The sequence below is a fragment of the Panthera pardus genome, unplaced genomic scaffold, assembly GCF_024362965.1.
Source record: "Panthera pardus isolate Hobbes unplaced genomic scaffold, ASM2436296v1 HiC_scaffold_27, whole genome shotgun sequence".
Classification (NCBI taxonomy): domain Eukaryota; kingdom Metazoa; phylum Chordata; class Mammalia; order Carnivora; family Felidae; genus Panthera; species Panthera pardus.
The window spans coordinates 64776780-64803708 of NW_026526843.1; the positions used below are offsets into that span (position 1 = coordinate 64776780).

The window sequence follows — 26929 nt, forward strand, 5'->3', positions numbered from 1 at the left end:
GCACAAGCGCATATATAAACAGGAATATCTCACCTCAGGTGAATAGGTAAAGCAGCAGGAAAGAATGTGAATCTTGTGACCAAAATATAGTTCATAATAAACTGGAGAACAAAGGAGAAACACAAGGCAGTGAGAACTTAAATACCTGAGAATATTTAAATTATTAATTAAGGCTTTGATCCCTGCTAGTGTAGAAAATATAGTGTAGAAAATTATAGTGATATGTGCTTTCCATTCTCCCTTTAACTTGCTTAGTCAATACAGATATTTAATAACTATAAGAATCAGGAATTATATAATGGATATCAAGATCTTCAACTCAGAGATACAAAAGTATAAGCAAAAATGAAATTTTCTCATAAATTTTCCCCAAATACAAAATGTTTCACTATCTTGGCGGTTCTGGCTCCTTTCCACAGCACAGGATCTCTTCTCTATTGCTCAGGTTTTCATGACCTGTTTGGCATCCCATTTACACACTGAGCTACTACTCTGAATGTAAAGAAAATCTGTATACAATTCAGCAGGGAAAGTGTCAGTCTTGGTCTTCACTACAGACCTTACTTGGTCCTTAACACAATAGGCTACTATTTAAGAATTCATAACAGAGTAAACAATGTTGCATTTTATATATTTTGCCTTAACCCTCCAAGTCAATCAATAATCAAATACCACAATGCCCTCCAGGTGCTGTGTGCTTTTTTACTCTTGAAAGATAATATTTGGATATGAATTACCAGAAATATGTCAGTATTCACAATCACAAGATGAACATAGCCTTGTCCTTCTCCTAGTCCCTCATTTTTTTCTCTATAGTAGACTAGCTCATGCCTGACAGATGGGATGTAAGAAAACTTGTCTTGGCTTCTCCTCATAATGAAAAGTGCATTGACAATAGAGAGAAACGCTTCTTTGCAGTCTCTCCAGCCATAAAGCACTTTGGTGTGGTTTAGAGATGGCTTTCTCAGTTTAAATTGAGTCTTACCTTAAAATGAAAAGTAAACACTGCCATATATTTTAAAAACTATGTACCAAGGAGACTAGCAGTTCTAAGAACAGCAACCCCCATTTGTATACTTTGCCATTTTCAAAACACTTTAATATCTATTATCTCATCTTATCCTCACCACAACCTTGTAAAGTACACCAAACAAGAATTGTTAGTCTCATTTAAAAATGATAAAACTGAAGCTTATTGTACTTAAGTGACTTGCTCAGGATCACCCAGCTTGTAAGTTTCAAAGTCAGGACTAGAAGCTGTCTCACGCTAAGCCCAATGATTTTAAACACTGTACCATATACTATTGCCCATTATGGTCCTGCTATGGAGAAGCTATAGCTCCTTTGAAATAAAGAATTCAGAAGACCATCAGAGCATATTTTTCCTATATATATTAACTTAAAGAGTAGCTACTTTGATATGAAATTGATATTTGCCTTATGAAAAAAGTAGTAATATACACTTTCCACAGTGGGCCATGAATCTCCTCACAGAGACTATGAATTATTTTAGAACCAAGATAGTAGTATTATTCTACCAATATTCCCCTGAACTGTTCTGGTGGTTACTGCTTTGAGTAATTTAGCTTGGTTATCTCCTGAGAAGGTAATTTTGAACATAGGACCATCAGCCTCTTCTAACGACAACAACAACAACAAAAAAAGGACTTTATCAAGGAATATCCTTTGGCAGAAAAAAGAGAATTCTGCAAAAGTAATTAGGAGAGGAAAAGACTTCCAGCTCAGCCAACCAGGGTGTGAACTGACTCTATCAATCCCTCTTGCATAGGCATTTCCTATTGCCCATTTAAACATGAAATATTAGAAGTAAAATAAATGTAAGATTTAAAAACTTTAACAAATATACTCAAAAAGCAGAGATTATGAAAGCAAAAATCCAGCTAGGTCAAAACCACTACAAAAAAACATATAAAATCTTTTCCATAAATTTAAAACAAAACAAACACAGGGGTACCTGGGTGGCTCAGTCTGTTAAACATCTGTCTCTTGGTTTCAGATCAGGTCATGATCTCATATTTTGTGGGTTTGAGCCCCACTTCAGGCTTCATGCTGATAGTGCAGAGCCTGCTTGTTATTCTCTCTCCATCCCTCTCTCTCCCTCTCTGTCTCTCTCTCTGTCTTTCAAAAGAAAGAAGGAAAGAAAGAAAGAAAGAAAGAAAGAAAGAAAGAAAGAAAGAAAGAAAGAAAGAAAGAAAGAAAGAAAAAGAAAACTTAAAAACAAAAACAAACACAAACCAATCAAATTCAGTTTGCATGCTTGGGTCAAGATTTTGTGGAAGGAACATTTCAGAAAGGAGCTTCAGATAAAATTGCCTGAAGGTTTAAGTCCTTGAGGTATCCATTTCCTGGGGTGCTCTGCCCACATGCAAATTTCACTCAGACCACTGCTCAGCTTAAAAAACCTGACTGACTGACTTCCCCTTATCTTCATCCTTCACATATATGCACTCTGAAAGATCCTTAACATTTCCTTACATCAAAATGAATAAAAATCTTCTTTATGAGAAGAAAAAAAATCTGTGCTATGTCAATTTGCCAAGTGTTTTCAAGTCTTAATTTTTCCTTCCAAACTGAAGTAGAACCAGATCCTAATGTTACGGTCCACTTCAATCAAGTATCACCTTTAACTTTATTACTCAAGAGCATTTGGAAATACTTTATTGCAATTCATCATGCCAAAACAGTGATCACAGGAAAGGGGAAATAAAAAAGTTCTCTCAACGGCTCACTCCAAAATTGAAAATGTTTTCTAAGGTTCTCTTCAAAAGACAAAATTTATACACCGTGCATGCTATAAAACTTTAGAAAAATTATTCTGGCCTAGGACTGCATGTAAAAAAAGAAAATAAGATGTCACAGATAACTATAAAAGTCATTAGCTACCTACTTTTACAATTGCCTGTCAAATACTGCTTGATTTTAATGTCTAAAGAGCTATTTCACAGGATGTGATATACCAGCATATTCTATTTCAGCTATAAAAAAGAACAACACAAAATTTACAGTAGCTTTTAAATCAGGTTATAACTTATAGGTAGAACATTTTAAAATTCTACCGATATGTCTTAACTTGTTTTCAACACACATATGTTGTGACATTTTCAACACACATATATTCAAGGAAACATGACATATAAAGTATTTCAGAATAACCCATCTTGAGACAAGAGGATGACCCCAAGATCACCTCTGGCCAAATGATTCATAATTTGCAAACTAAATGTAGTACAAGCTTTAAGAGATTGCATGCCAATTATGACCTGAGTATATCCTTTTTTTACACTGGTCTAATTGCTGCATTATATACTCTATTTTACACTGAACTTAATCAAGGATCCATTTTAGGCTATAATTTATAGGCTGGAAGCATATCTATAATGTGGTATGGTCATCAACAGAAAGAACTCTTGTAAAAATTTTATAAAATCTATTTTTTAATTGCAGCTAGACACTTTATACATATGATAAAAGTGCTAACGTATAGAAAAACTAGTTAAACCTGAAAAGTTTAATCCTTTGTTTCTATTTCCTTATTATTTCTTTTCTAGGGGGAATTGCCCAGTGTTCGCTCAAAGTTCCATGTTCTTTTTCTCCTCTTTGTGGCCTGCATGTTTTTTGTCAGCCTTGTGATTCTCTTTGGTTACCATTGTTGGCTTGTCAGCAGAAACAAAACCACCTTAGGTAAGACTGGATATTAAGACTAGGGAAAAAACACATTAATGTATATCATAGTAGCCTGTAGATTATTTGCAAGGAAAAGAAAAAGTTCCAGTGAGGCATTTTAGTTTTAGTGGCATTCCTTTGCCTCCAAACTGAGACAGATGTAAACATGTTTTACCAAACTGGAGAGCCATAGTGAATGAAGCTTGCAAACTAAAGAAAGCATTATTAAATGAAACCTCACAGAAAAACAAAATTGACCATTGCTCTTTATAATTGATACTGGGTTATAGCTCCCCAAATTTATGACTTGCAAAATTTCTAAAAGGTGTTCACCTGAGGAAGTGAAGAAAAAAAAAAAACAGTACAGAAAGGAACACCAGAAGGGGGAGGTGAAGGTTAATAAAGATAGAAGAATCTAAATTATTGAGTGCATCCAAAGACAGAGTCTTGAGACGCACCTGGGTGGCTCAGTCGGTTGAATGTCCGACTTTGGCTCAGGTCATGATCTCGCAGTCTGTGAGTTCAAGCCCCGCATCTGGCTCTGTGCTGCCAGCTCGGAGCCTGGAGTCTGCTTCCAGTTCTGTGTCTCCCTCTCTCTCTGCCCCTCCCCCGCTCATGCCCTGTCTCTCTATCGCTGTTGAAAATAAATAAACATTTTTAAAAATTTTTAAAAAAGAGTCTTGAGAAAGAATTCAAACCAACAAATCATTGGATATCTACAATCATCAAGGAGCTGTGGAGGACTGGGAATGAGATAAATACACTGAACAAGTGAGTTTCTAGAAAATTAGTGCAAGAAATGAACATTTTTTCTGTTACTCTATTCTCTCATCTGTTATTTGGAGAATTGTGTTTCTGATGGATTCCAGTGCAACAATTTTGTTTCATCTATAGTGAAATAAATATTTACATTGTATACAAATTAATGCATGAGGAATAAGGAGAAAGTATCCAAATGTTGAATGTTTAGCTAAGATATATTTGAGGAAAGTTTAGTACAAAAACCACTTTACATTTGGAACCCATTTACCAATAATGCTAACAGCTAAGAAAGTATTTACACTCCTTTTCTAAACCAAATATCTAGCACTTACTTGCTAGGGTGGTATGTCAGTTCATTTGGCTTAGACATAACTGCAAAGTAGGAAAGTACTAAAAGCTTCAGGATAACAAAAGAACAAATGCGAAATGGCTAGATGCAGCCAGTCCAACAGTGAAAGTGTTTGCTTAATGGAATAAATGTGTGTCTAAAAACTAATGTGTACTAACATGGCCCAATTCCTCAGTCTTTGAGGTGATTATAGTTCACCCACTGACATTTTTTCTTGGGTAAAACTCAGTTTCTTACATTGCAGGTTTCAGTGTAAACATCATTTCTGAAATGTTTCCAAATCAAATCAATGTCATTACCATCTCTTCATGCATCATTACTTTAGTCCCAGCTCTAAAGAGGGAGACCATTTGGCTGCTGTTGCCATTTAGATTCAAATAAAGTACTGTTAAATTTGTCCTTTCACTCCTTACATCCAGCAGCACAAAATATGTAGTACTGCCATGGCTGATTAATTATTTCTACCATTATGTTTCTTCTGCCTTTTTTTCAAAGAGTACCAATTATTTGTATTTGATAACAAAACTACTTTTATTACATGATTAAAGTGGTTTTTACTAAGTAATTTAGGAATAACTAAGCATGAGAGGCCTAGATTACCACAACAAAAAGATAGTGTAGAATCAAGTAACATTCATGGTGTACTATAAAATCATGTTCGTCCTGATATTTGTTCCTTTATTGCTTTCTTCCTCTTCAACTTCCTATCTTGCCCTAGAGGCCTTCTGTACTCCAGTGTTTACAAGTGGCCCAGAGAAAAATGGGTTCAACCTTGGCTTCATCAAAAATATCCAGCAGGTGTTTGGAGATAACAAGAAGTTCTGGTTAATACCTATTGGGTCCAGGTAAGTAATTATTACCACTAAAAGAAGCTGAGGCTGAACCATGCCTTGAAGTAGCAAATTCAATTTTTTTTTTTTTTTTAGCAAATTCAATTTTAATTGTGGTATGCAATCAGTCATAAGTCCAATGAAAAACTCTATTCCCCAAGTTTTTTATTCCTAGATTAGTAAAGACAAATTAGGAAGTGAAGGTATGATAAATAGACATTCTCATGTTTCGAAGTAGTGTAAACTGATACTACTCCTTTATAAATGAATTTGGTGATATATATCAAAAATCACAAGAATCCCCATGTCCATTGTCAAGTAATTCCACTTCTAAAAATCTATCCTAAAAACAAACTAGGCACAAAAATGTTCATCACAGCATTATTTCCAGCCAATAATTAGTAAACATCTAAACTAAAAATGCAACAATATGCTGTATATATCCCCACTGACTGGAATTTTATGTAGTCAAAAGTACGACTATGTTAAGACTATGACACATTAAGAAAAATGCTCACTATTTTTTTAGTGAAAAATGTAGAATACAACTGATGTGTACTCTGAATAAAAATATGTACAGATATACACATAAGAAAAACATAGGGGACATATAACCTAAAAATACAATAAGTGGATAAATGGAAAGGGCAGTAGTCTTATATTTTTCTTGTGTCCATTTTCATATTTTGGGGTGAAATGTCTGTATTACTTTTATGAAGGTAATTAAAATGAAAAGCAGGAACAAAGATTGATGTAGAAATTGTAGGTAATTCTTAGAACTGAAGCAGGAATGAAAGGAAAGCAGTGAATGGAAGACAAGCTTGTGTCCCCTGAGTGACTTTGTGAACCACATTGAACTAACACCAAGTGAACTGTCTCTGTAGCAAAGCTTATTTATAGTGTCTTGAAGCTCTCTTTAGATCCATTCCTCAGAGAGGGATACATCTGTCTGTTCACTTATTTGAGGAAACTTTGTTGAAGTAGGGTGATAATTAAGGAAAATTTCCTTTTTCCCTTTACTCATTGCTCTGATTCTTCCTCTGTACTAGTCATTGTTTTACAGGCTCATTTATTTAAGATCTGTGGTATATCCTACTATACTGGCTATAAAGCACAAGACAAAACTATGTTGGTGGGTAAGGTTGATTAATAATTGTCACCAGCAATTATTTTCACTCCACTAACACACATACCCACACAATTACACACACCCTATCACTATATCAAAGGGAGGTCTAAAATGAGTCTTTCCTGGAATAAAAAAATCAAAAGCCAAAATCAAAGCCAATTCACTTATAATCAGTATACTTACATCCTCTGCAGAGAGCTATCAATAGAATCTATCAACTTTCAGTTAACCACAATTAAGAACAGGAGAAAAGGTGTAAGTAATATAAAATGAGTAATCCAAGAGTCACTCAGATATAAATTTGCAACACATTGAGATATATATACGTATATATGTATATATATATATATATATATATATATATATACACACACACATATATTTATTTATTTTGAATATATATATATATACACATATATTTATTTATTTTGAATATATATATATATTCAAATGTTCAAACTGTAGCCCACTATATTCAGGGCCGACTTAGTTCCCTCCAATGCATCCCATCTGTTAGTGGCCAGAGATTAACCAAGGAGATGGCCCTAGGTTGCCATAGATATCTACAAGTGGATCCCACATGCGGTTAATTGCCCCCAGAATCTGCACTCCTAGAGATGCCACACTCTGGCTGTTTCCCACAGTTTCTAATAACCTTTCTACCATACAAGCCAAATAACAGGGTATTCAGACATTAATATTTATCAGCAGTTCACAGCAACTGATCTCCACTATATCAGTGGTTCTGAATCTGCTAATTTTTGTTGAAAATTTAGAACCCAAGCAATAAGATAATGAGATATAAATTGGGATAATCATATGAAGCTTGCTATATGTTCATTTTGCCATAACTGGGCATTGTGGGAAACAAGTTAAACAGTTACTTACTGACCAAAACAGTTGACACGGATGCAGACAAACAAGATATAGAAATTGAGAGCAATACAGCAACTAAATGATGCTATTGTAAAACCCTATGCCACCATGGCTTTAGCCAATAAGATAAATGGTTTAAATCTTTCTAAGAACACCCTCCTATTTCTAGGAGGGATATAACCTTCATGAAAGTCTATGTCAGCTGCAAGAGCTCACTCTCTTCCTTCCCCCAATAGCCCTGGTGATGGACACTCCTTCCCTATGAGATCTATGAATGAGTCACAGAACCCACTGCTAGCAAATGAAGAGCCCTGGGAAGAAAATGAGGATGAAAACCGAGGTAAGTAGGCTCAGAAGGAAGTCTTTTCTCCACCCAGCAGACCAAACACTAATAAAACCATGTTAATGCAACCAATGTAGTGTAGTGAGAAAATAGTGTCCAAAAAGACTATATAAGCATGTCAACCGCATAAGTGACCTTTGGATAGAGAAGGACAAGTATGACCAGATTTATTTAAAACATGTAGATGGCTTAGGTTGGATTAGATGCAAGCCTGGAAGCTTTCTTACCAGGTTTGTGATACCATGATTTATAACCAATGAGATAAGTCAAGAAACATAATAAACAGCACTGTGTATATTTGTAAGCAATCCTGCCAGTTGGCCACTCATGGTGTTTTGCTTGAGTTAATTTAACCAGTGGGCGTCAGCTCACCTTTCTCTACCATAATTTGTTCATACTGGTTAAATTTTCTTTAAAATATCATTCCCATTCTCCTTTAGACTGGTTTACATACACAAAGAAATAAAAGATGTATATGTGGGCAAGCCTACACATGCATGTAGTCTACTTTTATAAAAGGCAGAGCAGCAAAGGAAAAATGAGGAAGTAGAACTTTGTCCTTCCACCTTTCTCCCACCATATTTTTTGGGTCATAATGAGATTTGTGTGTGTGTGAAAAGCTGGAAGTTAAATTCTCATGTCACATACCCCTACCATCACCTGTTCTTTGTCTCCTCGTGATGTTATGCTTACTACTGTGCCTGTACCATCTGTTTATGTTGCCAATACCAGGCATCAGAGAGTAATTTTTAGCAGCTAGTCCCAATAATTCAATAGCTGAGAAAAATTTTGAGTTAAAATTATAATACATGTCAGAAATTGGGGTAAATGAGGCTGATGAGGACATGGAAAGGCACTGAGATGAGGAGAAGAGGTGGGAAACATGCCTTTCTAAAGGTTTATAGTTAGAATATCTAGTCCCAGGGTCTCTACCTGGAAGTCTGGTTTTATTTATTTTTTTTCAATATATGAAGTTTAATGTCAAATTGGTTTCCATACAACACCCAGTACTCATCCCAAAAAGTGCCCTCCTCAATACCCATCACCCACCCTCCACTCCCTGCCACCCCCCATCAACCCTCAGTTTGTTCTCAGTTTTTAACAGTCTCTTATGCTTCGGCTCTCTTCCACTCTAACCTCCTTTTTTTTCCTTCCCCTCCCCCATGAGTTTCTGTTAAGTTTCTCAGGATCCACATAAGAGTGAAACCATATGGTATCTGTCTTTCTCTGTATGGCTTATTTCACTTAGCATAACACTCTCCAGTTCCATCAATGTTGCTACAAAGAGCCATATTTCATTCTTTCTCATTGCCACGTAGTACTCCATTGTGTGTATAAACCACAATTTCTTTATCCATTCATCAGTTGGTGGACATTTAGGTTCTTTCCATACTTTGGCTATTGTTGAGAGTGCTGCTATAAACACTGGGGTACAAGTGCCCCTATGCATCAGTACTCCTGTATCCCTTGGGTAAATTCCTAGCAACTATTGCTGGGCCATAGGGTAGGTCTATTTTTAATTTTTTGAGGAACCTCCACACTGTTTTCCACAGTGGCTGCAACAATTTGCATTCCCACCAACAGTGCAAGAGGGTTCCTGTTTCTCCACATCCTCTCCAGCATCTATAGTCTCCTGATTTGTTCATTTTGGCCACTCTGACTGGCGTGAGGTGATATCTCAGTGTGGTTTTGGTTTGTATTTCTCTGATGAGGAGTGAAGTTGAGCATCTTTTCATGTGCCTGTTGGCCATCTGGATGTCTTTTTAGAGAAGTGTCTATTGATGTTTTCTGCCCATTTCTTCACTGGATTTGTTTTTCGGGTGTGGAGTTTGGTGAGCTATTTATACATTTTGGATACTAGCCCTTTGTCCGATATGTCATTTGCAAATATCTTTTCCCATTCCGTTGGTTGACTTTTAGTTTTGTTGGTTGTTTCCTTTGCTGTGCAGAAGCTTTTTATCTTCATAAGGTCCCAGTAGTTCATTTTCGCTTTTAATTCCCTTGCCTTTGGGGATGTGTCGAGTAAGAGATTGCTACAGCTGAGGTCAGAGAGGTTTTTTCCTGCTTTCTCCTCTAGGTTTTTGATGGTTTCCTGTCTCACATTCAGGTCCTTTATCCATTTTGAGTTTATTTTTGTGAATGGTGTGAGAAAGTGGTCTGGTTTTCAACCTTCTGCATGTTGCTGTCCAGTTCTCCCAGCACCATTTGTTAAAGAGACTGTCTTTTTTCCATTGGATGTTCTTTCCTGCTTTGTCAAAGATGAGTTGGCCATACATTTGTGGGTCTAGCTCTGGAGTTTCTATTCTATTCCATTGGTCTATGTGTCTGTTTTTGTGCCAATACCATGATGTCTTGGTGATTACAGCTTTGTAGTAGAGGCTAAAGTCTGGGATTGTGATGCGTCCTGCTTTGGTCTTCTTCTTCAAAATTACTTTGGCTATTCGGGGCCTTTTGTGGTTCCATATGAATTTTAGGATTGCTTGTTCTAGCTTCGAGAAGAATGCTGGTGCAATTTTGATTGGGATTGCATTGAATGTGTAGATAGCTTTGGGTAGTATTGACATTTTGACAATATTTATTCTTCCAATCCATAAGCACGGAATGTCTTTCCATTTCTTTATATCTTCATCAATTTCCTTCATAAGCTTTCTATAGTTTTCAGCATGCAGATCTTTTACATCTTTGGTTAGGTTTATTCCTAGGTATTTTATGCTTCTTGGTGCAATTGTGAATGGGATCAGTTTCTTTATTTGTCTTTCTGTTGCTTCATTGTTAGTGTATAAGAATGCAACTGATTTCTGTACATTGATTTTGTATCCTGCAACTTTGCTAAATTCATGTATCAGTTCTAGCAGTCTAGTGGGGAAAGCAGTATAGGCGCAGTTGGTAGAAGAAAAATCGACTTCCTAAATTCTTCATTTCTTTTCTATTATGCATAGCATGATTTTTTGAAGTATATGCATATTTTTCAATTTAGTCCTCATGATGACTCTACCTTTGCCACCTTAACTTGATCTCCCCCAGGAGTAATAACATGAAGTTGATAATCCAGTTTTTCAGCTCGGGCTTCAATGTCTGCAAGCCTGATCAAATAATTGCTGGGAGGAACTGTTGGTGCCAAATAATTGTGTGTATTATAGTGGTTAAAAAGCAAAAGCAAACCCATTTAGCAGAATACTAAAAGCCAATTTCTTAAAAATGTGCACCACGAAACCATACCTACAAAATTCTGAGACACCCAACCATCAGCAAAGAGCAGCAAGGCAAATAGTGCATTGTACCCCCAGAATTGCATTTCACACTTTATCAGTCACCTTCTTAATAGAAATGTATAGGTGAGATGAGATGTATGTTTAAGCCCTTACTGCCTCTTTTTCTCTTAGAGCTATCTGACAAACATGAATTATTTTCTATATATCCTTCACTGAAGATTTAGGTCAATACAGATTCTTTCTGTTCAGACTTAAGGGCAAGAACACCCTAAGCCTGAGATTCCAGATAAGACAGAATGTTGTGCCCACTATGGAGCCATGATTCCAAAGACAGACATTCTCAAAGCCACTTTTATTTTTTCTACTTTTCATGGAACAAAGCAATCTTGGCTCTGGAATCTGTCTGGTTAACATAGGAACATGAGAGTTTTCCAACCTGCTGTGGCAAGGGTAGCCCATCTTGGTGGGCATCTATACTCTGTGATCCATACCTCACATTTATGCAAGTACTCTGAATGGCACATTGATTTCATAAAGGAGAATACACTAATCAAAACTATAAGGGACAACCACTACTAACTTTGTAGTATGTATGTATGTATGTATGTATGTATGTATGTATGTATATATGTATATATGTATGTATATATGTATGTATGTATTTTAAGTTTTTAATTAAATTCCAGTTAACATACGGGGTAATGTTAGTTTCATGTGTACAATATAGTGATTCAACAGTTCCATACAACACCCTGTGCTGTTAACAATATTTAACCCATCCCACCGCCACTTATTTAACCCATTCCCCCACCAACCTCCATTTTGGTAACCATCAGTTTCTTCTCTATACTTAAGCATTTCTTTCTTGGTTTGCCTCTCTCTCTCTCTCTCTCTCTCTCTCTTCCTTTGCTCATTTCTTTGGTTTCTTAAGTTCCTCATATGAGTGAAATCATATGGTATTTTTCTTTCTCTGACAAACTTATTTTGCTTACCATCATACTCTTTAGCTCAATCCATGTCATTGCAAATGGCAAGATTTCATTCTTTTTTATGCCTAATATTTGTAGATACATACATACATACATACATACATATAAGAATATGTGTATATATGGATAGAGAGATATCTATATAAAGAGATAGATATACACACCCCACAAAATCTTCCTCCATCCATCTATTGATGGATACTTGGGCTATTTCCATAATTTAGCTATTGTATATAATTATACAATAAACTTCGGAGTTCATGTATCCCTTTGAATTCCTGTTTTTATATTCACTGGGTAAATACCTAGGAGTGCAATTGCTGGATCACAGAGTCGTTCTATTTTTAAATTTTTGAGGATCCTCCATGCTGCTTTCCAGAGTGGCTGCACCAGTTTGCATTCCCACCAATAGTGCAAGAGGGTTCCCCTTTCTCCACATCTTCATCAACACTCCCTTTCTTGTATTGTTGATTTTAGCCATTCTGACAGGTGTGAGGTGGTATCTCATTGTAGTTTTGATTTGCATTTCTCTGATGATCAGTGATATTGACCATCTTTTCATGTACCTGTTGTCCATGTGGATGTCTTCCTTGGAAAAATATCTATTCATGTCTTCTGCCCACTTTTTAATTGGATTATTTGTTTTTTGGATGTTGAGTTTTATAAGTTATTTATATATTTTGGGTACTAACCCTTTATCAGGTATGTCATTTGCAAATATCTTCTCATTCCATAGGTTGCCTTTTAGTTTTGTTGACTGTTTCCTTCACTGTGCAGAAGTGTTTTTTTTTTTATTTTTGATGAAATCCTAATAGTTTATTTTTACTTTTGTTTCCCTTGCCTCAAGAGACATATCCAGAAAGAAGTTGCTACAGCCAATATCAAAGACATTACTACCTGTGTTCTCTTATAGAATTTTTATGGTTTCAGGTCTCAAATTTAGGTCCTTCATCCATTTTGAATTTATTTTTGTGTTTGGTGTAAGAAAGTGATCCAGTTTCATTCTTTTCCATGTTGCAGTCCAGTTTTCCCAACACCCTTTGTTGAAGACACTGTCTTTTCCCATTAAATATTCTTTCCTGCTTTCTCAAATATTAATTAACCATACAGTTGGGGGTTCATTTCTGGGATTTCTATTCTGTTCCATTGGTATATATGCCTATTTTTGTGACAGTACTATACTGTTTGGATCACTACAGCTTTGTGGGAGTGTTTTGTTTTGTTTTTGTTTTTGTTTTTGTTTTTGTTTTTGTTTTTGTTTTGTTTTGTTGTTGGGTCACCTTTGCAATATAACTTCAAGCCTGGAATTATTATGCCTCAAGGTTTGCTTTTTGTTTTTGAGGTTGCTTTGGCTATTTGGGATCTTTGCAGTTCCATAAAAATTTTAGGATTGTTTGCTGTGAAATTTGTTGGTGGAATTTTGATAGGAATTTTATTAAATGTGTAGTTTGCTTTGGGTAGTATCAACATTTTGACAATATTTTTCTTCCGATCCATGAGCATGGAATGTTTTTCCATTTTTTTGTGTGTGTCATCTTCAATTTCTTTCATCAGTGTTTTATAGTCTTCAGAGTACACATCTTTCACCTCTTTGGTTACGTTTATTCCTAGGTATCATATAGTTTGGGGCTCAACTGTAAATGGGATTGATTCCTTGATTTCTCTTTCATTATTGGTGTATAGAAAAGCAACATATTTCTGTATGTTGATTTTGCATCCTGTGACTTTGCTAAATTCGCATATCAATCTGAGCAGTTTTTTTTTTTTTGAGGAGTCTTTCAGGTTTTCTATATATAGTATCATGTCATCTGCAAATAGTGAAAATTTTACTTCTTCCTACCCTATTTAGATGCATAGTATTCCTTTTTGTTGTCTGATTGCTGTGGTGATGACTTACAGTACTATATTAAAAACTAGTGGTGAGAGTGGACATCCCTGTCTTGTTCCTAACCATATAAATAAAGTTCTCAGTTTTTTCCCATTGAGTATGATGTTGGATGTGGGGTATTTGTATATGGCCTTAATCATATTGAGGTATGTTCCCCCTAAATCTATTTTGTGGAGGGTTTTTATCATGAATGGATGTTGTATTTTGTCAAATGCATTTTCTGCATCTATTCAATGATCATATGGTTCTTATCCTTTATTTTGTTAATGTGGTGTATCAAGTTGATTGATTTGAGAATATTGAACCACCCTTGCATCCCAGGAACAAATCCCACTTGACCATGGTGAATAATTTTTTAAAATATTGTTGGATTTGGTTTGCTAGTATTTAATTGAGAATTTTTGCGTCTGTATTCATCAGGGATATTGGCATGTAGTTCTTTTTTTTTAGTGGTGTCTCAATCTGGTTTTGATATCAGGATAATGTGGGCTTTATAGAATGAATTTGGAAGTTTTCCTTCCTTTTCTATTTTTTAAAACAGTTTGAGAAGAATAGGTATTAACTCTTCTTTAAATGTTTGGTAAAATTTGCGTATGAAGCCGTCTGGTCTTCCACTTTGGTTTGTTTCCAGTTTTGTTTTGTTTTTTTTTTTTTTGCGTTTTTTGTGGGGTTTTTTTTGTTTTGTTTTTGTTTGTTTTTTGTTACTGATTCAAGTTCTTTGCTGTTTATTGGTCTGTTCAAGTTTTCTATTTCTTCCTATTTACATTTTGGTAGTTTGTATGTTTCTATAAATTTATCTATTTCTTCCAGGCGGTCCAAATTGTTGACCTAAATTTTTTCATAATGTCCTGTTGTAATTATTTGGATTTCTGTGATATTAGTTGTCTTCATCCTCTCTCATTTTTTATTTTATTTATTTGGGTCTTTTTTTCTTTTTGATAAGTCTGGCTAGGTGTTTATCAATTTTATTAACTTTTTCAAAGAACCAGCTCCTAGTATTATCGACCTATTCTATTGTTTTCTTAGTTGCTATATGATTTATTTTTGCTCTAATCTTTATTATTTCCTTCCTCTTGCTGCCTTTAGCCTTCTTTTGTTGTTCTTTTTCTAGCTCCTTTAGGTGTATGGTTAGGTTTTGATGTGAGATTTTTCTTGCTTCTTGAGGTAGGCATACTTCCCTCTTATACCTGCTTTTGCGGTCACAAAGGTTTTGGACCATGGTGTTTTATTTTCCTTTGTTTCCATGTATTTTTTAATTTCTTCTTTGATTTCCTGGTTTACCCATTAATTACTAAGTAGCATACTGTTTAACCTACATGTATTTGTGGTCTTTCCTGATTCTTTCTTATGGTTGACTTCTACTTTCATAGCATTGTGGTCAATAAAGTTACATGAAGTTGCATGGTATGACTTCAATATTTTTGTATTTGTTGAGGCCTGCTTTATGACCTAGTATGTGATCTAGTCTGGAGAATTTCCTATGTGTGCTTGAAAAGAATGTGTATGCTGTTGTTTCAGGATGGAACGTTCTGAATATATCTGTTAAGTCCATCAGGTCCAGTGTGTCATTCAAAGCCATTGTTTCTGGTTTATTTTCTGTACAGATGTTCTGTCCATTAATGTAAGTGGGGTGTTAAAGTCCTCTACTCGTATTGTATTATTATGAATTAGTTCCTTTATGTTTTTTATTAACCGTTTTATATATTTGGGTGTTTTCATGTTGGGTGCATAAATACTTACAATTTTTGGATCATCTTGTTGGATTGTCTTGTTTATGATTATATAGTGCCCTTCTTCATTTCTTGTTACAGTCTTTGTTTTAATGTCTAGTTTGTCTCATATAAGTATTTCTTCTCCAGCTTTCTTTTTTTTAATGTTTATTTTTGAGAGAGAGAGATAGAGCACAAGCAGGGGAGGGGCATAGAGAGGGAGACACAGAAAGTGAAGCAGACTCCAGGCTCTGAGCTGTCAGCCCAGAGCCCGATGTGGGGCTTGAACTCACAAGTCATGAGATCATGACCAGAGCCAAAGTTGGACACTCAACCAACTGAGCCACCCAGGCATCCCTCCAGCTTTCTTTTGACAGCAATTTGTGTGATAAATTTTTCTCCATCCTCTCACTTTCCATCTGCAGGTGTCTTTAGGTCTAAAATGAGTCTCTTGTAGGCAGCATATAGATAGTTCTTGTATTTTATCCATCTGACAACCTATGTCCTTTGATTGGAGTGTTTAGTCCATTTACATTCATAGCAATTTTCGATATATATGTAATTAGTGCAGTTTATTACTTGTTTTATCATTGTGTCTAGAGAGTATCTCTGATCCTTTCTTGTCTTTGTCACTTTTGGTCTTTCCTTTCCACTCATAGAACCCCTTTAATATTTCTTGCAGGTCTGGTTTAGTGGTCATGAACTCCTTTAGTGTTTGTTTTTCTGGGACACTCTTTTTTTCTCCTTCTATTCTGAATGATAGCCTTGCTGAATAGAGTATTCTTGGCAGCAGATTTCTCCCATTCAGCATTCCGAATGTATTATGACAGTCCCTTTTGACTTGCAAAGTTTCTGTTGAGAAATCTCCAGTTAGCTTTATGGGTTTTCTCTGGTAAGTTAAGGACTTTGCTGCTTTTAAGATTTTTTTTATCACTGTATTTTGCAAAATTTATTATGATATGTCATGGTGTTGACTTGTTATTGTTGATTTGGATGGGTGTTCTCTGTGCCTCCTATATCTCAATGTCTGTTTCCTTCTCCAAATTGGGGAAATTTTCAGCTATTATTTCCTCAAATAAATTTTCTGCCTTCTTTTCTCTCCTTCTTCTTGGACTCCTATAATATCAGTGTTTTTACATTTGATGGAGTCACTGAGTTCTCTAAGTCTATTCTTGTGGTGCATAAGTCTTTTTCCTTTTGTGCAGCTTCATTATTTTCCATTATTTTGTCTTCTAGGTCACTGAGTAACTCTCTGCTTCTTGTAGGCCGCTCTCCATTGCATTAAGCCTGTTTCCGATCTTATTTATTGCATTCTTCATTTCTGATTGTTTTTAATTCTTTTATCTCTGTGGTAATGGATTCCCTAATGTCTTCATCCTTTTCTCAAGCCCAGTGAGTATTCTTATGATCATTGCTTTAAATTCTCCAGCAGGCATGTTACCTATATCTGTGTCACTTAGATCTCTGGCTGTGGCCTTATCTTCTTCTTTCATTTATGATATATTCCCCTGTCCTTCTATTTTGTCTCAGTCTCTGCCTATATCTGTGTGTATAAAAGCCAGTTATTTCTCCTTGTCCTGAATATAATGGCCTTATGATGAGGGGGTCATGTAGTGCCCAGACCCTGATGCTCAGGAAGTGTCTCTGGTGTGTGCTTCATGCACTCTACTGTTGTGTTTTGGCTGCTCTATCCTTCAGGCCAGTCGTCTGTAGAGGCTCTCCTTGCCTGCAGTGGGCAATATTTGGTCCCTGTCCTAAATGAGGTGAGTTTTAACTAGGTGTGCTCTGGTCTGCTTGTGAAATGAGATCTGACACCACCTCCACCAAAACTGATGCCCTGCAGAACTCTGGTCTGGAGATATATTCTGGGTTGGGGTTTGTGGTGGTCTTCTGGGTGAGGGGCCAGCTGTGCTGGGATTGAGGCAAATGTGACTGAGAAGTGCAGTCCCACCATTGTGCAGGGGTATGGGGCTTGGTGTAAGCAAGTTGGCAGCCAATGTCAGCACTGCTCTGTTTCCTGCAGGTAGCTCTGTACTTATGCTGAGGGGTGGGGGAGAGAAATGGTGCCAGCCAGTTCCTTTGTTCCTGGACAGGCATCTCTGTGAATGCTGCCTCTCAGAGATGTGCTCTTAGAAGATTGAATAATATTACCCCTGTATGCCCCATTCTTCAGATCACTGTTTCCATAGTATCTGCCCCTGGGTTGTTTGCCTGCCTTCTCTCCAGAAGCAACACAGTACCCTCCGGGCTTTGCCTAGGCCAAACTGCTGACCTTTAAACCACGAAGGTTTAAGCTCTGCTGTTTGCAAGAACTCATAAAATTCAGCCCCTCTCCTTTTCCAAGTCAATGGTTTTGGGGAAACATTCTCTTTGTGCATATCCCTGTGTGCTTTTCTCCCTCTCACCCTTCTCCGCAACCATGGTTCCCTCTCCTCTGTAGCAACTATGATCTGTTTCTCCCCTGAACCATGTCTTCCTATTTCCTACCTTCTTCCATGTGTTCCCTTCTCTCCCTTTAGTTGTGTAGTTGTTCTGTCAGTCTTCAATTCTATTTCTGGTGTATTTAGGATGGTTTGCTAGTTATCTAGTTGTGTTCATGGGACATGACATGCCTAGGGTCCTCCTATTCTGCTGCCATTTTCCTTTCTCCCTTTCAACACTTTTAAATCTCAAACTGCCAGGTACATTATTATGCAAAAAGTATAAAGAAAGTGATTACATTAAGCAAGCTGATTCGGAGTGTACTCTACTCCCCCAAAATGCTCGGGTTAGGAAAAAAAAAACAAATATCTGTACCATAAATGGCATTGCTTGTTAATTCCAAAGCCTCTTATTTTCTAGATACCCCATTCCTTTTTAGAAACACAGCAACACTGAAAGTACTTTAATAGTTATTTCAATTATGTACAGTGTAAAAACACGAGATAGGGTAATTTTGTGAGTAGCAAGACTCAAAGCATCCCATTAAAACTGGATGATGTTGAGTTGCCATCACGGCTATCTAAGTCAAATACCTGCCAGTATTATAGATCAGATAATGCTTATAAATAAAATAATCTTATTTTATTGTACATCAGCTTGACTACTTTTAGAATGTGAATATCTCAACTGGTTACAAATGCTGTGGTATAACACACCAGTCTTTAAAGATCGGTAGATGTCTGCTGTCTCCGGGGATTAAACAAAAGGGAAATATACTGGTGAATGAATACTCACCCATACGAGAGAAAGGGTCATTTGATCACCTTCACTTTTCAATATTACAGATTATCCAGAAGTTTCATCATCTCTTGCTGTGGAAACAGAAACATAGCAGTTTACATATTTCCTGCATCTCTCAGGTCAGTATTCTGAAGGAGGCACATAGAGTGTTACTTGGACTGCTAAGAGGCAGTCTTGCAAGCAGTACTAGAAAAGAAATAAGTTCTTGCTCTGGTGAACAAGATGTTAAATGCTTCACTCTTGTATTATTCACATTAAGTAGAAGTTCTATATATAATTTATAAAGCTCGACTAATAACCCGTATAAAGTGTCTCCCTTTCTGTAGACATTACACAAAATTCATGTGCATAGCACTCTATCTCCACAAATTTTTTTAAGTTAAAGTAAATACCCATTTATTTACAACTTAAAATTAACAAATGCTAACATATTTTTTATTTGGGCTCAAATTTTTGTAGATTAAAAAAATTGTTGCAACAATTTTTACAGAAAAAGCAGATTCTAAATATTTCCTTCAAAATGAAAAGACAAACTTGTAGAAATATTTGCAAAACATATAACACACAAAATTTAACAACCTTAACTTACAAAAATCTTGCAAATAAGAAAGGAAGAAAATACAACCATTAGAAAATGGATAAACAATGCAATCATCAAATAAAAGTTAAAATGAAGACTAAACATAAAAATTGTCCAGCTTTACTAGAAATATAAATTAAATACCACAAAATATCAATTTTTGTCAACTAAAGCAGCCACTTTTTATGATTATAGTACCCAGTATTTGTAAAGACATGTTGAAACAAGTACTTTTATGTGCTGCTGATGTAACTATAAAGTCATATATCATTTTTATGGCAATTTAACAACATACATAAAAACCATAAAATTTTCATACAATTATATCTGATAATCAAATTTTAGGAATGTATTTTAATGAAATTATCAGTGATCTGCACAACTATTCATTATGATATCATAATATCAGAAAATTGGAAACAAAACGAAATATCTACCAATAGAGGACTAGTGAAATAAATTGCTACATTATTATGATGAAATAGTTTGTGCCATGAAAAGTAATTGTGAAGAATAATAGAGTTATGTTAAAAAGTTATATGAGTGCAGTTTAATTTTAAAACTACATTTGTTTTTTTGTTTTTATTTTTTAATATCAAATTTATTGTCAAATTGGTTTCCATACAACGCCCAGTGCTCATCCCAAAAGGTGCCCTCCTCAATACCCATTACCCACCCTCCCCTCCCTCCTAGCCCCCATCTACCCTCAGTTGTTCTCAGTTTTTAACAGTCTCTTATGCTTTGGCTCTCTCCCACTCTAACCTCTTTTTTTTTTTTTCTTTCCTTCCCCTCCCCCATGGGTTTCTGTTAAGTTTCTCAGGATCCACATAAGAGTGAAACCATATGGTATCTGTCTTTCTCTGTATGGCTTATTTCACTTAGCATCACACTCTCCAGTTCCATCCAAGTTGCTACAAAAGGCCATATTTCATTCTTTCTCATGGCCACATAGTATTCCATTGTGTATGTAAACCACAATTTCTTTATCCATTTGTCACTTGATGGACATTTAGGCTCTTTCCATAATTTAGCTATTGTTGAGAGTGCTGCTATAAACATTGTGGTACAATTGCCCCTATGCATCAGCACTCCTGTATCCCTTAGGTAAATTCCTAGCAGTGCTATTGCTGGGTCATAGGGTAGATCTATTTTTAATTTTTTGAGGAACTTCCACACTGTTTTCCAGAGCGACTGCACCAGTTTGCATTCCCACCAACAGTGCAAGAGGGTTCCCGTTTCTGCACATCCTCTCCAGCATCTAGTCTCCTGATTTGTTCATTTTGGCCACTCTGACTGGTGTGAGGTGATACCTGAGTGTGGTTTTGATTTGTATTTCCCTGATGAGGAGCGATGTTGAGCATCTTTTCATGTGTTGGTTGGCCATCTGGATGTCTTCTTTAGAGAAGTGTCTATTCATGTTTTCTGCCCATTTCTTCACTGGATTATTTGTTTTCCAGGTGTGGAGTTTGGTGAGTCTTTATAGATTTTAGATACTAGCCCCTTATCCGATATGTCATTTGCAAATGTCTTTTGCCATTCTGTCAGTTGACTTTTAGTTTTGTTGATTGTTTCCTTTCCTGTGCAGAAGCTTTTTATCTTCATGAGGTCCTAATAGTTCATTTTTGCTTTTAATTTCCTTGCCATTGGAGATGTGTCAAGTAAGAAATTGCTGCGGCTGAGGTCACAGTGTTTTTTTCCTGCTTTCTCCTCTAGGATTTTGATGGTTTCCTGTCTCACATTCAGGTCCTTTATCCATTTTGAGTTTGTTTTTGTGAATGGTGTAAGAAAGTGGTCTAGTTTCTTTCTTCTGCATGTTGCTGTCTAGTTCTCCCAGCACCATTTGTGAAAGAGACTGTCTTTTTTCCAGTGGATATTCTTTCCTGCTTTGTCAAAGATTAGTTGGCCATACTTTTGTGGGTCTAATTCTGGGGTTCCTATTCCATTCCATAGGTCTATGTGTCTGTTTTTGTGCCAATACCATGCTGTCTTGATGATGACAGCTTTGTAGTAGAGGCTAAAGTCTGGGATTGTGATGCCTCCTGCTTTGGTCTTCTTCTTCAAAATTACTTTGGCTATTTGGGGCCTTTTGTGGTTCCATACAAATTTTAGGATTTCTTGTTCTAGCTTCGAGAAGAATGCTGGTGTAATTTTGATTGGGATTGCATTGAATGTGTAGATAGCTTTGGGTAGTATTGACATTTTGACAATATGTATTCTTCTAATCCATGAGCACGCAATGTTTTTCCATTTCTTTATATCTTCTTCAATTTCCTTCATAAGCTTTCTATAGTTTTCAGCATACAGATCTTTTACGTCTTTAGTTAGGTTTATTCCTAGGCATTTTATGCTTCTTGGTGCAATTGTGAATGGGATCAGTTTCTTTATTTGTCTTTCTGTTGCTTCATTATTAGTGTATAAGAATGCAACTGATTTCTGTACATTGATTTTGTATCATGCGACTTTGCTGAATTCATGTATCAGTTCTAACAGACTTTTGGTGGAGTCTATTGGATTTTCCATGTTTAATATCATGTCATCTGCAAAAAGTGAAAGCTTAGGTTCATCTCTACCAATCTTGATGCCTTTGATTTCCTTTTGTTGTCTGATTGCTGATGCTAGCACTTCCAACACTATGTGAAACAACAGCGGTGAGAGTGGACATCCCTGTCATGTTCCTGACCTCAGGGAGAAAGCTCTCAGTTTTTCCCCATTGAGGATGATATTAGCTGTGGGCTTTTCAGAAATGGCTTTTATGATGTTTAAGTATGTTCCTTCTATCCCGACTTTCTCAAGGGTTTTTATTAAGAAGGATGCTGAATTTTGTCAAATGCTTTTTCTGCATCGATTGACAGGATCATATGGTTCTTATCTTTTCTTTTATTAATGTGATGTATCACATTGAATGATTTGCGAATGTTGAACCAGCCCTGCATCCCAGGAATGAATCCCACTTGATCATGGTGAATAATTCTTTTTATATGCTGTTGAATTCGATTTGCTAGTATCTTGTTGAGAATTTTTGCATCCATATTCATCAGGGATAGTGGCCTGTAGTTCTCTTTTTTTACTGGGTCTCTGCTTTAGGAATCAAAGTAATGATGGCTTCATACAATGAGTCTGGAAGTTTTCCCTCCCTTTCTATTTTTTGGAACAGCTTGAGAAGGATACGTATTATCTCTGCTTCAAATGTCTGGTAGAATTCCCGTGGGAAGCCATCTGGTCCTGGACTCTTATTTGTTGGGGGATTTTTGATAACTGATTCAATTTCTTCGCTGGTTATGGCTCTGTTCAAGCTTTCTATTTCTTCCTGTGGGAGTTTTGGAAGTGTGTGGGTGTTAGCAATTAAGAAATAGGGTGTCCATTTCTTCCAGGTTGTCCAGTTTGTTGGCATATAATTTTTCATAGTATTCCCTGATAATTGCTTGTATTTCTGAGGGATTGGTTATAATAATGCCATTTTCATTCATGATTTTATTTATTTGAGCCATCTCCCTTTTCTTTTTGAGAAGCCTTGCTAGAGGTTTATCAATTGTGTTTATTTTTTCAAAAAACCAACTCTTGGTTTCATTGATCTGCTGTACAGTTTTTTAGATTCTATATTGTTTATTTCTGCTCTGATCTTTATTATTTCTCTTCTTCTGCTGGGTTTGGGGTGTCTTTGCTGCTCTGCTTCTATTTCCTTTAGGTGTGCTGTTAGATTTTGTATTTGGGATTTTTCTTGTTTCTTGAGATAGGCCTGGATTGCAATGTATTTTCCTCTTAGGACTGCTGTTTTGTGACCCAGTATGTGATCTATCTTGGAGAATGTTCCATGTGCACTCGAGAAGAAAGTATATTCTGTTGCTTTGGGATGCAGAGTTCTAAATACATCTGTCAAGTCCATGTGATCCAGTGTATCATTCAGGGCCCTTGTTTCTTTATTGATCCTGTGTCTAGATGATCTATGCATTGTTGTAAGTGGAGTATTAAAGTCCCCTGCAATTACCACATTCTTATCAATAAGGTTGCTTCTGTTTGTCAGTAATTGTTTTATATATTTGGGGGCTCCCATATTCGGTGCATAGACATTTATAATTGTTAGCTCTTCCTGATGGATAGACCCTGTAATTATTATATAATGCCCTTCTTCATCTCTTGTTCCAGCCTTTAATTTAAAGTCTAGTTTGCCTGATATAAGTATGGCTACTCCAGCTTTCTTTTGACTTCCAGTAGCATGACAGATAGTTCTCCATCCCCTCACTCTCAATCTGAAGGTGTCCTCAGGTCTAAAATGAGTTTCTTGTAGACAGCAAATAAATGGGTCTTGTTTTTTTTTAAACATTCTTATACCCTATGTCTTTTGGTTGGCGCATTTAGTCCATTTACATTCAGTGTTATTATAGAAAGATATGGGTTTAGAGTCATTGTGATGTCCGTAGGTTTCATGCTGGTAGTGATGTCTCTGGTACTTTGTTTCACAGGATCTCCCTTAGGATCTCTTGTAGGGCTGGTTAATGGTGATGAATTCCTTCAGTTTTTGTTTGGGAAGACCTTTATCTCTCCTTCTATTCTAAATGACAGACTTGCTGGATAAAGGATTCTCGGCTGCATATTTTTCTGTTTATCACATTGAAGATCTCCTGCCATTCCTTTCTGGCCTGCCAAGTTTCAGTAGAGAGATCTATCACTAGTCTTATCCGTCTCCCTTTATATGTTAGAGCGTGTTTATCCCTCGCTGCTTTCAGAATTTTCTCTTTATCCTTGTATTTTGCCAGTTTCACTATGATATGTCATGCAGAAGATTGATTCAAGTTACGTCTGAAGGGAGTTCTCTGTGCCTCTTGGATTTCAATGCCTTTTTCCTTCCCCAGATCAGGGAAGTTCTCAGCTATTATTTCTTCAAGTATACCTTCAGCACCTTTCCCTCTCTCTTCCTCTTGTGGAATCCCAATTATGCGTATATTATTACGTTTAATTGTGTCACTTAGTTCTCTAATTCTCTCCTCATACTCCTGTATTTTCTATCTCTCTTTTTCTCAGCTTCCTCTTTTTCCATAATTTTATCTTCTAGTTCACCTATTCTCTTCTCTGCCTCTTCAGTCTGAGCTGTGGTCGCCCCCATTTGTTTTGTAGCTCATTTATAGCATTTTTTTTAGCTCCTCCTGATTGTTTCATAGTCCCTTGATCTCTGTACTAATAGATTCTCTGCTGTCCTCTATACTTTTTTCAAGCCCAGCGATTAATTTTATAACTATTATTTTAAATTCATTTTCTGTTATATTGCTTAAATCATTTTTGATCAATTCATTAGCTGTCACTACTTCCTGGAGTTTCTTTTGAGGAGAATTCTTCTGTTTTGTCATTTCGGATAGTCCCTGGAGTGGTGCGGAACTGCAGGGCTCTTCCTCTGTGCTGTCTGGAGTAACTTGTGTTTGTGGGCGGTCCACAGTCAGACCTGATGTCTGCCCCAAGCCCACCACTGGTGCCACAGTCAGACTGGTGTGTACCTTATCTTCCCCTCTCCCAGGGGCAGGACTCACTGTGGAGTGGTGTGGCCCCTGTCTGGCCTACTTGCACACTGCAAGTAGAATACTTGCAAGTAGAATACTTGTGGTGCTGCTTCAATGGGATCTGGCATATTAGCTGGGGTGGATCCGCAAGGTGCACAGGGGCGGGAGGAGCAGACTCAGCTCACTTTACCTTCAGTGGTCTGCTTCTGGAGGGTCCCTGCGCCATGGAGAGGGAGGCAGACCCATCGGAGCAATGGATCCACAGAATCACAGCGTTGGGTGTTTGCACAGTGCAAGCAAGTTCCCTGATGGGAACTGGTTCCCTTTGGGATTTTAGCTGGGGGATGGGTGAGGGAGATGGTGCTGGAGAGCACCTTTGTTTCCCGCCAAGCTGAGCTCTGTCCTCCAGGGCTCAACAACTCTCCCTCCCATTGTCCTCTAGCCCTCCCACTCTTGGAGCAGTGCTGTTGACTTATAACATTCCAGATGTTAAGTCCCTCTGGCTGTCAGAACACACTCCGTCTGGCACCTCCACTTTTGCAAGCCATACTCGGGGGTTCTGCCTTGCCGGGTGGGCTGGCTGCCCCTCCACCACCCCAGCTCCCTCCCACCAGTCCGTGTAGCGTGCACTGCCTCTCCACCCTTCCTACCCTCTTCCGTGGGCCTCTTGTCTATGCTTGCTCCAGAGAGTCCATTTTGCTAGTCTCTGGCAGTTTTCTGGGTTATCTAGGCAGATGTGGGTGGAATCTAAGTGGTCAGCAGGACGGGGTGAGCCAGTGTCCTCCTACGCCACCATCTTCCTCTGTTGAATACCAAAAGTACATTTTTTTTTATTTTTTCAATATATGAAGTTTATTGTCAAATTGGTTTCCATACAACACCCAGTGCTCATCCCAAAAGGTGCCCTCCTCAATACCCATCACCCACCCTCCCCTCCCTCCCACCCCCCATCATCAACCAACCCTCAGTTTGTCTCAGATTTTAACGGTCTCTTACGCTTTGGCTTTCTCCCACTCTAACCTCTTTTTTTTTTTCCTTCCCCTCCCCCATGGGTTTCTGTTAAGTTTCTCAGGATCCACATAAGAGTGAAACCATATGGTATGTGTCTTTCTCTGTATGGCTTATTTCACTTAGCATCACACTCTCCAGTTCCATCCACATTGCTACAAAAGGCCATATTTCATTCTTTCTCATACACAATGGAGTACATTTTTTATCATCTTTATTGAGATATAATTCACAATGCCATATAATTTGACCACTTTAAATGTACAATTCAGTGGTTTTTAGGATATTCATAGAGTTGCACAACCATCACCTCAATTAATTTAGAATATATAGAAACCCCATACCCTGTAGCAGTCACTCCCTATCCCTTCACTCCTTCTAAGTAACCACTAATCTACCTTTCAGTCTCTATAGATTTCATGATTTCATTGAATTATATATGTGGCCTTAGGTGAAACAATATTTACAAATCAAATATCTGATAAGATACTTATATGCAGAATCTATAAAGAACATTTACAATTCTATAATATAAATAAAAATCAATTTTTAAAAAAATGATAAAGGATCTGAGTAGACATTTCTCCATAAGTAAATAATCATGAAATAAGCACATGAAAAGATGCTTAACATCACTAGCCATTAGAGGAATGCAAATCAAAACCACAATACAGCACTTAGTATCCACTAGGATCCAAAAGACAGATAATAGTGTTGACATTTATGTAGAAAAATCTCAACCCTCATACACTGCTGGTTGAAACATAAAACGGGTCAATCACTTTGGAAAACAGTTTGACAATTCTTCAAAATGTTAAACATAAAAATACCATATGGCCCAGAAATTCCAGTCCTTGTA

At 36.9% G+C, this 26929-nt stretch overlaps 2 protein-coding genes across 3 annotated transcripts in view; one reads left to right on the plus strand and one right to left on the minus strand.

Moving 5' to 3' along the window:
• ZDHHC15 (zinc finger DHHC-type palmitoyltransferase 15) overlaps positions 1–26929 on the plus strand; it is a 188212-nt gene that overhangs the window by 151868 nt on the left and 9415 nt on the right. For both annotated transcript variants that reach the window (XR_002077150.2, XM_019439238.2), the window contains exons 8-11: positions 3570–3702; positions 5514–5640; positions 7867–7970; positions 19038–19112. Coding sequence is in view for 1 of the 2 variants with exons in the window: in XM_019439238.2 (XP_019294783.1) it covers positions 3570–3702; positions 5514–5640; positions 7867–7970; positions 19038–19084 (411 nt within the window). In the remaining variant the exon portion in view is untranslated. The remainder of the gene's footprint in view (positions 1–3569; positions 3703–5513; positions 5641–7866; positions 7971–19037; positions 19113–26929) is intronic.
• UPRT (uracil phosphoribosyltransferase homolog) overlaps positions 1–26929 on the minus strand; it is a 210015-nt gene that overhangs the window by 64347 nt on the left and 118739 nt on the right. The window lies entirely within an intron of this gene.